The 13,810-nt window shown below is 35.3% G+C and overlaps 1 protein-coding gene across 3 annotated transcripts in view; it reads left to right on the top strand.

Annotated features, from left to right (window-relative positions):
• LOC100369167 (uncharacterized) overlaps positions 1–9,592 on the top strand; it is a 40,418-nt gene extending 30,826 nt beyond the window's left edge. For all 3 annotated transcript variants that reach the window (XM_085499115.1, XM_085499113.1, XM_085499114.1), the window contains 6 exons: positions 123–230; positions 2,320–2,464; positions 2,684–3,055; positions 3,443–3,530; positions 6,633–6,788; positions 7,385–9,592. In XM_085499115.1, coding sequence (XP_085355241.1) covers positions 123–230; positions 2,320–2,464; positions 2,684–3,055; positions 3,443–3,530; positions 6,633–6,788; positions 7,385–7,544 — 1,029 coding nt within the window. In that variant the 3' untranslated portion in view covers positions 7,545–9,592. The remainder of the gene's footprint in view (positions 1–122; positions 231–2,319; positions 2,465–2,683; positions 3,056–3,442; positions 3,531–6,632; positions 6,789–7,384) is intronic.
• Positions 9,593–13,810: the final 4,218 nt, after the last annotated feature.

Raw genomic sequence — 13,810 nt, 5'->3', positions numbered from 1 at the left:
AATCGAGCGATGTCATTGCAGTACAGACAAATTTCACAAAACTTCAGATTTACAGTTAGGCTGCCTTTGGTAGAATGTGAAAAGAATCTGATATGTGTATTTTATCATAATTGTTTTGACAGGAGGCACTGGAGCTTGACAAAGCCATGGTTAATATGAGTACTGGACATCGACTTGTCAGAGAAAAAGAACACAAATTAAAATTATTAGAAGAATCTTTAGCTGATGTGGTAAGTAACACAACATCACCAGATTCTATTTCACCTTCTAGAAAAGTTTGGTCTAAAAAGTTCACAATCAGTCGTTGTAGCGTGGCATGTACTTATTAAGTGATCCATGTTTGTAATAGGGTTCATACAGTACTAGAATATTTTTGAAAATCCAGTAATAATGCCTTTTAGTTCTGGGAAATGTACAATACTCATAAAAATATATTAAGATGTAAAAAATGAATTGTTTGCACAATCATTGTAAAACTCCAGCTTTTTCATTACGGCTGCTATATATCTTACATTGACAACAAAAAAAAGGAACAGAAAATGATCTTTGTTGAAATGAAACATTCCAGGAAAATTCTGGAATTTTATTTTGTTTCAGTTTTAGGAACCCAGTTATAAATATGTAACATTTTGACCGTTGTAAAGTTTCACACAGACACTCAGAATTACTCAATGTAAATCAAGATTATGGGGATATTGTTTTGCAAATACTGCGCCCTCTATTGTTAACATACTTGATGTTTAAAGAATTTGTTTAAATTCCTATTTTTGAAATCATAGAATGGCATACTTCATCTTGAGGTTAAAAGTTGCATTTTGATTTGCATCCTAAAATATTATTGTGGTCTTGGCAATAATCTATGAAAATGTGTGAATATACATACATAATTGCTTGAAATATTTGAGAATTATTCAGATTTGCTGGTATTCTAAATCACTGATTATAGGAATTATGAATGGATGTGAATGTTTGTGAATCCACACACAGTAGAATATTATAAAAAAAATGTGAATCTGAAACCACCAACATTTGGCCTTGCAATCACTAGATTTTTAGCTCCGCTGTCGACTTTGTCGAGCGGAGCTTATCATATGAGTGATTGTCTGGCGTCGTCCGTGTCAATGTTTTACTTTTTAGCTCCGCTGTCGACTTTGTCGAGCGGAGCTTATCATATGAGTGATTGTCCGTCGTCGTCCGTGTCAATGTTTTACTTTTTCGACTTCTTCTTGAAAACTACAAGCCTGAATACTTTGATACTTGGTGTATATGTACCTTGGGGAGACCTCTCAGGTTTGTTCATTTCATGTTGATATCTTCAATTCTCTAATTTTGGTGAATATTTTTGTAATTTTTGGTAAAAAGTGATATTTTCGACTTCTTGTTAAAAACCGCAAGTGCAATTGCTTTGATATTACATGTATAGGTACTACATGTGGACCTCTCTCAGATTTGTTCATTTTGTAATGATATCTTTAATTCTCTAATTTTGGTGAATATTTTTGTCATTTTTGGTAAAAAGTGATATTTTTCGACTTCTTGTTAAAAACTGTAAGTTCGTTTGCTTTGATATTACATATATAGGTACTACATGTGGACCTCTCTCAGATTTGCTCATTTTGTGATGATATCTTCAATTCTCTAATTTTGGTGAATATTTTTGTCATTTTTGGTAAAAAGTGATATTTTCGACTTCTTGTTAAAAACTGTAAGTCTGTTTGCTTTGATATTACATATATAGATACTACATGTAGACCTTTCTCAGATTTGTTCATTTTGTGATGATATCTTCAATTCTCTAATTTTGGTGAATATTTTTGTCATTTTTGGTAAAAAGTGATATTTTCGACTTCTTGTTAAAAACCAAAAATTCAATTGCTTTGATATTACATATATATATATACTACATGTAGACCTTTCACAGATTTGTTCTTTTTGTGATGATATCTTCAATTCTCTAATTTTGGTGAATATTTTTGTCATTTTTGGTAAAAAGTGATATTTTCGACTTCTTGTTAAAAACTAAAAATTCAATTGCTTTGATATTACATATATATATATACTACATGTAGACCTTTCACAGATTTGTTCTTTTCGTGATGATATCTTCAATTCTCTAATTTTGGTGAATATTTTTGTCATTTTTGGTAGAAAGTGATATTTTCGACTTCTTGTTAAAAACTGTAAGTCCGATTGCTTTGATACTAGTATACATATTCTAATGATGTCTTCAGTTCTTTAATTGAAATGTGCATTGCTAACAGCGGAGCTATCTCAGCCAATAGGCTGCTTGTTTTAAATATTATTATTGGTTTTTTGCAGACTGTGAGTGCTGATAACACAGAGAGTCTATTACTAGATATAGAACAGACTGTGGCTCCGAGAGCGGCTAAAGCACCAGAGTTTAACTTAAGTGATTCTGAGAATAGTAGTGGAGTTAGTAGCAGTGATTTTAATGAAGATTATGGTGAGCATTTTCAAGTAATTGTATCATGTCATATTGAATATTTATGTGAACGCATGTCAAAGTAATCCTTTCGTCATCTTTAACCCTTTCACCACCAGTGTCTTCTTCTGCCAAAAGTATCTAGACTTGAAAATGTCATGTGTTCTTGCAGCTATGAATAACCATAGAAACATAACATCTGATTTTTGTTTATCATAATTTGTTGGATCTTTCCATTAGGTGTCAGTAAACACCATCCGAAACGCCATCCACCATCACGTCTCTTAAATGATCTTGGCATCTTCGAAAATCAGCTCCGATCAAAGAAGAAGACACGAGCAACAGCAGTGGATCTGGAACCCATCTCAGCGTCTCTGGGAAAAATAAACCAGCAGCTTGGTGATGTGATGGGAGTGATTACGTCACACAGGTACAACCCACAGTCGTCTTCCCCTGCAGGTTTCCAGCCGTACAATGCAGCCATTATGTCACCTTGGCAAGGTAGAACGCAAAGTGCACCGGATGTTAGGTTTGATACTATCGGTATAGCTACGCCACCCGTGGAGGATACAGAACAGGGGCTTAGAAGGAAATGGCAGACCTACTTTGGAGGTAAGTTTGCATGTAAAAGTATAGAATCCCCTATGACAATAATGCTAAAAGACCTGACCTTGTTTTGGATTTCATTTCTTCAACAGACTAGATGTTTGTGTTTCTCAGTCACCCCTTGACCCATTTTGCAAAAATTTCACCACAAAGACAATTCTAAGTTTCTTATGCATGTCACTTTGTTAATAAAAAATCTTACAAGATGGCTAGCTTGTTGAATTTTTCCCCTTCAAAAAACTCACTAGCACACTTGTGTGGCTCAGAAACATAAGAAAAAACATATCCAGATTGCTGTAACACTAACCAATTTACCGTGATCTGGCATCAAGTTTTTGATTATCTTTGTGTTATTACTACACACACTTGCAAATAAAATGTTTGTTGTTGTAGATTACAAGCCATATAGCAGTACACCTATTGGAGCCGCTGTAACTGGGAATGTACCGAGTGCTTCATTTGGAGGATACATACCTGGCAGGTAAGCAAGTCATGGCAATACTATCCCTTGAATCATAACGTGGACAAGTGAAGGAAACATTTTATTACAGAGATTTTGAAACAAAAAGTCAGAATCCACCATGAACTAGTCTATCATCTTAAACCTACGTTTAGCTATCAATAAATTGATTTAAGGATTTTACAGTAAGAAATCATATTATACTTGATTTCTTCTAAAACCCTAAGAAGGCCTTAGACAGTAACATGTTGACAGGGCAGGCTTGAATAGGTGAAGTAATGACTATTATATTAACTGTATTGCAGGCAACTAGTTAGCAAGAGAGAGGTGAAAGTCAGGTTTGAAGATACCAATAGATCTAAGAATAGGACAGAGATAGGGTACAATCCTAGCTGTAGAAGTGTGGGTTATGTCAACTCCAAGAAGCAGTCAGCAACCACTGGTGCATCACAGTTAGCAACACATAGTTATGAAACTCAGGGCAGAATAAATCAAAAGATATATTGTAATGAATATTCAGAACAAGCTAGTAACAGGTATTATCAAAGCCAGGATGAGTGTAGATACAATGAGTGGGTAGGAGAGAAGAGAGTTGAGAACTTACAGGGAAAATCTAGTGTAGGCTTGGTTTTTGATGTTGGGTTAGCTGATTTAAGAAGATATCTTGATGGTGTGTCGAGGGCAAGGAGAAATGAAGCCACAAGGGCTGACTTTTATAGCAGAGGATGGACTAAGACTAGGAATTCATGTCCAGTCGGGTATGTAAACAATAACAATAACGCTGATGATATTCGTGAATCTGGGAGTAGTGATGATGAGAACAGAGATCCACTGAGAGAAAACACTGGAAATCTTGTGTCAAGGACGAGGAGAAATGAGGCCACAAGGGTTGAATACTATAGCAGGGGATGGACTAAGAGTTCATGCCCTGCCGAGTATGCAAACATTAACAATAATGCTGACGATATTTGTGAATCTGGAAGTAGTCATGACGATCATGTTGGATATGTAAACAATAACAATAATGCTGACAACATTCATGAATCTGAGAGTAGTGATGAACGAAATCAAGATCCCCCAGGCGAAAGCAGTGGAACATTTGCATTTACTGATGGTGGCTACGTGAGGGTTAATGCTACAGAGTTAGAGGAAGCCTTCATCGATACTGACAATGCTAAGGATACTTTGGTACCAAGTGTGAAACCTGTTGATATATCAAAATTGAAAGCTCACTGGGAGTGGTTAGATGAGTTTACATCACATGATAGTAAACAGTGGGTTGAAGATTGCCGAGTTAGGCGTGATATACGAGTGCCATTACCGACAACACAGCTCACACCGTGGGTCAATGACTACAGGGTCAGACAGAAAGCATGCTTAGATGAAGAAGACCAACCACTTTCAATGGAAGACTTTTCTGATGTTGAAAAGTTGAGAATAGATCAGGTTGCTTCACCTGCTGACCAATACAGAGCATGTCACCTGACAAGAAATCCTGACATCTCTACCTTTCGGGATCACCATGTTTCTCCCGTGTCAGATAGAACATATCCTCTTTATGATTTAGCAGTTAATGACATGAAGCACAAATCTGATAACCTTCTGTCTGATCTAAGGAAGCAAACATTAAAGTTGGATGGTCTACACTTGCACAGGCAGAGTACAAGAAAAACAAAAACTGTTGATAACTACAAACCTGGTCGGTCACAGAATTGCAACGGGTTGCATCGCGGCGACTTAACTGTAATGGTATCGGAAAGAAATCGTCTAAAACTACACGATTGTGGAGGTGGAAATCAGAATGAACATACAGAAACAATGGCTTCTTTTAGCAGCCCTATGCAAACACTAGAGATTGGTCAAACATCTTATGATAAAGCTGGTGTTAATAGGAAGCAACAACATGTCAATATTTCTTGCCAGAAATGTAGAAAAGATAATAATAATCCACCATATTGTGATGATCCAAAGATTGGTCGTCAGCAGTTTGACAACTCGCTACAAAGATCTAGTTTTCAAAACATGTTAGATGATATACATAGACGGATAAAACATAGTCGATATGATTATGATAATTTTCAAAGAACCAACAAGTCTAAAACACTTTCGGATAGTCATAAACTGCAATCCCCAGATAGTAAGCACCTGCCTCCTCAACTCAGGGGAGCAAACATGCAGACTATGGAAAAAGAAAAGTTGCTGCAGTTATATAGTCCTCAACATGGAAAGGGTATTGAACAGTTGCAAAATATGCAAATACATCGACAGCTGCGCACACCAGATTCGATGCATGGTGTGAAATGTATCCTAAGGCACACTGACATAACAAAGCAGTTATCCCCCACAAAGGGCTTTAATGATCAGACTATATCCGCTGACTGCATAAACTTTAGCGGTCACGATGGCCAGTCATCACCATGGCAACAAAAGTTGAACACTATTGAAAGTCAGAATGCTAGGAGTTTGAGTAATTCATTGACTAGACACAGGAAGTGGTTAGAGGAGTTCAAATATCAAACCAATGATAGGTACACAATGACATATTTTGTATAGCGTTACAGTATTTTAGAATCACCGAGTTGCAACATTTTTGTTTTCAAAATTTTCTAGTGATCATATTCCACGTCAACCGATACTACTACCTTAATATCTGTGTTAATTTTTCTTTGATTTATGGAAATCTAAATTTTAATTAACATTCAATGTGGGGCAATCACTTAGGGCTTTTGTGAGCCTTTGAAATTTATCTGTTTTTACAAATGAAACAGCTGTCTCATCAATTTGTTCAAACATGTATTATTTATGAAAATTTGAAGAAAAAAAAATTATTCATTTAAGTATTTAAATTTGCCTTCACCCTCCTTAATAATTGTTGCCTGTTTGCAATGAATTGTGTCCTCCAGTGACGTAGCATTTTGGTGCCCTCAAAATAACATCACAGGGTAAATGTCATTGAAATATACAACTTTATTTGGTCGTGTTGTATATTGCAAAGCATTTAAAAATAGTATTTTTTTGCTATATGTTTACATCATGAAAGGGCTTTGTTGCTGGAGAGCATCATTCATAAGAAGATGTATGGACGTGCAATTTATTAAAATCTATTTTTGTATTTATCAACAGAGACTTGCTCCGCAATGCTCCCAACACTAGTTATAATAACTGGATGCCAGAACCGGGCTCTACTGAGAATATGTTACAGCAGCAAAGTGATTGGTTGAGAGAATTCAGGAAAGATTCTGGCCTTCCCTCCCAAAAATTAAGAAGTGCAGACAGCATGTATCCTTTCAATAATTGATTCTGATGTCATCAAGGTTTATAATATGTATCATAGACACTAGATGTAACATTTCTCATACAAATGTGATTTTGATGTGCAAAGTTACTGGTATGTCGAAATGTTCCAAGATGTTTTATCACATACATACAAAATCCCAAAAGATTTTAATTAGTTATGTTTTTCGTTGGACGATTTTGAAACCAAAACCTGCGTATGCTACACATTATGGCCAGGTCATAAACTAGTTAGTTTTGAATGAATTTAATACATCGTGTTTTAAAAACCGAGTCACACAAACGGCTTAGAATTTACAGTACATTTTCTTTTGTAACTCCATGCAAGTAAACGATAATATATAATCATTTTTTGATTTTCAAACAAAAACAAGTCCATCGTAGTACAGTAGTACTGAAATTATGTTGTGAACTTATTTGATATGCACAGTCTGTTTTTTAAAGCCGGTTACGTAAACTACCCGATACTCCAAAAGGTAGTGATTTGATGGATGTAAACTTGTAGCATATGCTCACAAACGCTTCTGTCATAGATTGTGACTTCTGTATAAAACTTTACTTTCCTTGACCATAGTCAACAGGAGCAACTACAGCTTTGGTTCGTCATCCACAGGACCCAAGCAAGCTTTTGTAGCGAGTAGCAGTGTCAGGCCTAGTGGGGCACCAACGCATCAACCACGGTCTGGTAAAGTTAGACTGGAGTTAGACGAAAATAATCAACTGCAAATACGACAGTACTGATGTGATGTCAAAGAAACGTGTTTTTGCAATCGAATGAACTAACTGTGTAATGTTTTATTCCGTCCTTGTGTCTAACTTTCCAAGATATCCGCGACGTCTACGCTGTAACCAAGAACAAGACTACCACATGACTTTAACGACAGTATTGCCTCTTAAATTAAAGTACAGAATGCTGAAAAATGCATTAGATTAATTAAATGTGTGACTTACTAAATACCTGAAGACTACTAACTGTTATTAGTGTTGACATAGTGGACTGATGTTTTCCAAGACTATCGTAGACAACCATGTTGAATTACCGTGTATCTTTCATTCAGATAGTTATGCAAATAGTGGGAAGGTTGAAGCCCGGGAGTCAAACATCTTAAAATGTTATGCAATGACCCCAGAGGTCACATATCGTTGAACTTTATGCATGACCCCCAAGAGGTCAAACATCCAAGAACTTCAAGCCTGACCCCAGGAGTCACACATCCTGGTAGCATGACCTCTTACACATATTGGTTTATAATATTCGGTCTTAAATTTCACCAGCAAAATATTTGTTAGTTTAATTTTAGGAAAACATTCTTTGCTTAGAAAAAGAGAGATGCACTATAATGATATTTTGAGTAAAAAATGTGGTACTTATAAATATAAAAAATTGTGCCTTTAATATAGCTTGTTCCAATAGTTATTCGCAATCGCTTTTTGATTCATCAAATACCAACTAGTGCATCCACATGTTCACTATTTTATTTGGTGCTGTGCCAGGCCTTTGAAGTTTAGAGAGCTCTTACCGTTTAAGGGATAAGTCATTTGGGTGGGTTGAGTTTGATGTCACATACGTTACTTACGAGTAGGAATCTTACTAATGTGAATATCTACAACTCTGATGTGTATTATAGCGACATATTTGTCACATTGCATCAGGTTTCATATGACTTCCATGTGATGTATTCCAAAATACATTATATACGCTGTTTTTTTAATTACTTAGATACTTAGATGAATGTCATACAGACTACTTTGTGTAGTAGAGTGTTGAATGGTACTGTAAATGAATGAATGAACTATAGTAGTATACAGGAAAAGGTGATGATCAGTTATGTATATTTGCATCAAATTTGGGGAAATGAGAAAGGAATGTTAATGATCATGAGACTTAGCTTTTGGTTATTTAAATATAAAAAATGAATCAAAATCCATATTTTTAGTTTGTAAATACTTTTTTTCAAATTATAAATTTATCTATTCTGTGTTGGCAACTACTTTTCCCAGTAAAGACAGCAGTAAAATTTTAGATGTCGGTGGAGATTCTATTTTTGCTGTTACTGACTGACTGCTGAGAGTCATGTTTTTTTTCACTGATAATTTGTCTGGCCTAGAATCCTGGTTATTTTCATTTGGAGAATAATTCTGGATTCTACTCTAGACTAAAAATGTGTTTTGAAATATGGCATAGCTTTCAAGAACAGTGTCAGTATGTTGTTATTTTCTGGGTCATTGAAGATTGAACAAATATGATTTGTTCTTTAGTGTATAACCCCCTCCCCTCATCCATTTTGAATTTCTGGTGGAGTCTGAGGTCATGTTGAATGTTAAAGACCTTCACTCTTGAAAATAAAGTATTTTTATAATACAGTTCCCTTAGAATTTACATAGTGAAAACCCATTTATTTTTCACTGAAATTTAATTTCACTATTTTGATGTTTTGCACAGTTTCACTGGGTTTTATTTTCACAAACAATGAGTGCTATTGTTATTGTTATTTTACATAGATTTATTGATAATTTTAATTATCAGTGAAAATAGTGAAATTAGAACCCAGTGAATAATCAATGCATTTACAGTATTTCCCCCTCAGGTATGAAAACCACCCAAGTATTGCTGTTAAATATTTTTTAAATGCCACATTGTTTTTTTAATTTGGGGATTTTAAAATATACTTATGCATTATGATATTTATATATATAACATTTTTTTAAATGTAATATTTTGGACGTGTTAATTTCAAATTGTTAATTATAATTTGAGCTGCAATAAATTGTTACTAAGTTTGAAATTAGCTGATAATAGTTTTTATTTTTGAAATGTTTGCGTTTTCTTGAATATGCATGCACATTTTTAGTGATGGTGAAAATACAAATGGTTGCCCAACACTTCCCCCCCTGGTTTGGTTTATCTGACTATCTTAACACAGGTACATGTAGGTTACATACTCTCCAATAAGAATTGGACTTCTTTATAATATTTTGCTTATTAGGTCCCATTGAATGGTAGTCTAAAACAGGAACTTGTGTTTTTGGTTTTGCTCTGTGTGTGTGTGTGTGCGTGCATCCGATATAATTCCTCCGATGCCTGAACCAATTACATACGCATACATCATCCTTCTATTAGGCTGAATGGAGGCCACGATGTAAAAAAATCATCGAATTCAAGCATTTCTCCAATCTAGAATCATATTTCGGCCATGATGGATTTTATTCAATGTACATACATAGAACATCATGGGACTTTAAAGCATGTCATTTTGTTTTTTAGATCAGACTCAAAATGACTGACTAGTGGCCATTTTGTTTTATTGAATGCAGTTCCAGAGCCATATTGCTGACATGCTCTGACTGTTCATTTTCAGTCTTTGTACTACTATGTAATGCAATTACTTGTTTTATTTAAAGTTGATATGAGCATCAAGCATTTGGTTTTGTGATTTGATCCAAAATGGTCCCAACTGGTGACCATGTTATATTTTTTTATGTGTCCTTAAACGATTAATCTGATGTGTCTTGCCATTTTTTTTTGTAGTGACTTTATTTGCACATTACAACAATTTGGTGGGTATATTCAAATTTCTGTTTGAATTTGAATTTTTTTTTTAAGTTTTCATGATCAAATTATTGCTTATGAAATAACGTTTCAACTGGTACTGGTATTATTACGTTGCGTGTGACAGTATTCCCTCATAAACTAAGATTGACCACTGGGGCGCTCTTTCCTTCAAAATTGTCAGTGTAATGGACCTTTTATTACAACAAAGCTGTTTCAAAGAAATTTAAACTTTAAACCCCTTGTTTTTAATGATATTGGATGGTGAATTATTTTCACTTTCAACAAATGGCATCCACTCACGGTGAGAATTGTAAGTCATCTGCTTAGTCCTAGTTGTTAGTAAATTATAGTGAGCTAGTTTTTTATTTGCTGCTGTTCTAAGATAGAGACTTGTCAAAAATACCATTACTATAATCGCGCCCTCTAGTGCCGTTGCACGTCTGTGATTTGTCTGTTCTATTTGTCAACTGTATTTGTGCGTGTAGTCGTTATTTATTATGAAGATTATCTTTTTGAGAGATTTTAGTGAATTCAATATGACAAACGACTCTACACGACTTCACAACACTGGAGGGCGCTCTTTACATATTTCGGGGATATGTTTGTTTTCGTGATCGTGATTGCTTATCATAGCAATTACGCTCTGGCTCAGGATTAAATATGGCGATCACACGATTGAGTGCAAATATGCAAATTCTAGAAAAAGCTTGCAATTTTGAGCGTGCGAAATACAAACGATAGCATAGTTTCTTCACATTTTGTGCTATTTTGAAAAATAATAATAAACGCTTAAAAAAAATGAGAATCACAGGACATGATTACGTGTTTTTCGCAGAGCCTCTATTTCATTAATAACGCCAAACTAAACATATACATCCTACATTAAACATCAAAGAATGAATTATTCTGTCTAAATTTAGAACAAGTAACCACAATTTAACAATTGAGAAAGCAAGGCATATCCAGCCAAAGACTAGAAAATAGTATTTGTAAACAATGCTCGCTAAATGAGATTGAAGATGAATTACTATTTTTACTACTTTGTTCTAAATATCATTTACACCGACAAAAACTTCTTACAGGTCTTGAATTCCCAGATAAAATCACCAATTCATTCCAGAAACTTATATATCTACTTAAAAACAGGAATGAGGAAATGATCAGAAGCATTGATAGTATTGTAAACAGCTACTAGTAGGTGCTTCAAAACAAGAAATAAAATTGCATATTTTTTCTTTTGATGTTACTTGTACTACTTGTTTAGTTTTCGTTTCCTATATATTCAATTGCTAACAACTGATAGAAATGTTTCTTTCCTAAAGACGCAATACCATATTACTATTATTATATATTCATAACGCCGACACTAGAAAGCACTCCAGTTATCCTTGATATCGGCTTTTCATGTTTGGCATCCACGACCATGTTAAGTTGACCAAAGCACGCATATTTCGCTATCTGTTCGTTGTGGATCTATTCTATATGAAATAATAATCTATGTAACCAAATGTTAAGTATGTTATGGAAAGTCCTCTTGAAATTTAAAGTAATTTTACATCATGACCGAACCAGACACGGGTGCACTAGAACATATTGGTAACATTTACCAAACATTATTTCACCTGAATCATCGCATGCAATTCCCCATTACTTCGTTATGAGCCAATTAGGGACGACGTCAAAAGATCGATGTCGGATAAAAAACTTATTTGCTTTAGTTTGGGGGTGGGGGTTTTGACCTCAAAAAGTTTCCATCCTACAAAAACGATTTTATTTTTTAATGAAGTCAAAAAAAATCTTAGAGTATTTGTAGTTCGTTTTTTCTATCCAATCATGGACAAAAATAACATAAAATGAAAAAAAACACATCCAGTCCAAGACGAGAAAATGGTTTGGTCCGAGTGTAAATATGTGCGTCAAATGAGGTCAATTTCAGGTCATGGACCTAGAACCAACTGCTATGCCATACTATTGTTCGACTATCAATTTGTATTTAATGGTGAATGTAGTCTGATGCCATGATCAATATTTACCAATTAAGTTTCAGTGGGAGGGGGGGATGGGCTAAAGGAATTAAGTTTTAATCCTACATTGAACTTTTGATGTTGTTCCTTACAACGCATGCATCTATGACGCCAATTGAAAAACAAAATTGAAACAGAAAGATTGATGACGTTACTTTTAATCCCATAATTCCACGGTGCAATGCCAGTGATTGACTTCGTCTCCATAACAGACATACATGTAGTCTTTTTTTCTTATACTACCAAAAAATGTACGCATTGTCATCAAATATCATATTCGCTGATATGTTAAGATAAACCGTAAAACAAACCCTGTATTGATATCTTGTAAAAGCAAGGTTACCTGATACTATCAGGAAGCACACAATGTTGATATATGTCAAATAGTGAATTATTAACTGATTGACGATATTTGCCGTGACATTCACGATGGTAGCGGAGGCGATAATATATTGACGTCTTCTGGTTCGTAAGTCTCAAGTCCATCAAGGGGCACCGCTGTAGTTAATTATAAAGTCAATATCCGGATCATTACGTTAACGATCACTAATGATTCGTGGCGAAATAGTTCAGTGGCACACTGGTCAACAGGATGCTGACGATGATGCGCATGACAGCGTCGACCTCAGCACCGAGGAGGAAGAAGAGTATGCACCGCTGATTGACAGTGTAGAGACAAAGAAGATACGCCGTTACGTTTCTAATGTGCGCAGGGAAGACACAATAACGATAACATGGAATAATGTAAATGTATATGCACCTGAACCGAAGAAGAGGTTTTGTAAACGGGGAGATGGTGACCTGGAATTGTCCAGATCAACGCAAATATTGAATGAAGGTGAGAAGGCGTGTTTACATTCGATGATAATGTATAAAGTCGCTGCTGTTTGTAAACATTGTGGTCAATTGATACGGTCTTACCTTTCACCATTTACATCCCATAAACGCTTTGTCGCTAGAGGGCGCAACTATAACAGTCAGGACTATCCGTCGAACGGGGTATATACTAGTATACTGTAATACATACCTGAATACATTCCCCGACCGGGGGACAAGTGCATCTTGAATAGGATAAATATATCTCGGTCGGAATATTTTGTCTTTAAACGTCTCGGCCCACTAAAAATGACTAACAAACCTCCGATCAGGATATACATATTCCAATTGGGATAGAACAAAATCCTCTGGAAATAAATATCTTTTTTGTAGGTCTATACAGGGAGCCTGGTCAATAGAATAAGAAACAGTAGTGCCTGTTCTGATATGCGTCATCTGCTAATGCGATATAAATACTGATCGGGCTACAGAACAATTTATTTCTCAACCGTGATACGCGTATATTCTGATCGGGATATATATCTCTCTCTCGACGGATATTCCTGACTGTATATGGAGAATTCGTCAGTCGTCATTTGGGCCGCCATGTTAGA

The sequence above is a fragment of the Saccoglossus kowalevskii genome, chromosome 5 (genome assembly GCF_978046115.1).
Source record: "Saccoglossus kowalevskii chromosome 5, keSacKowa6.1, whole genome shotgun sequence".
Classification (NCBI taxonomy): Eukaryota; Metazoa; Hemichordata; class Enteropneusta; family Harrimaniidae; genus Saccoglossus; species Saccoglossus kowalevskii.
This window is presented reverse-complemented; position numbering and strand designations above follow the sequence as displayed.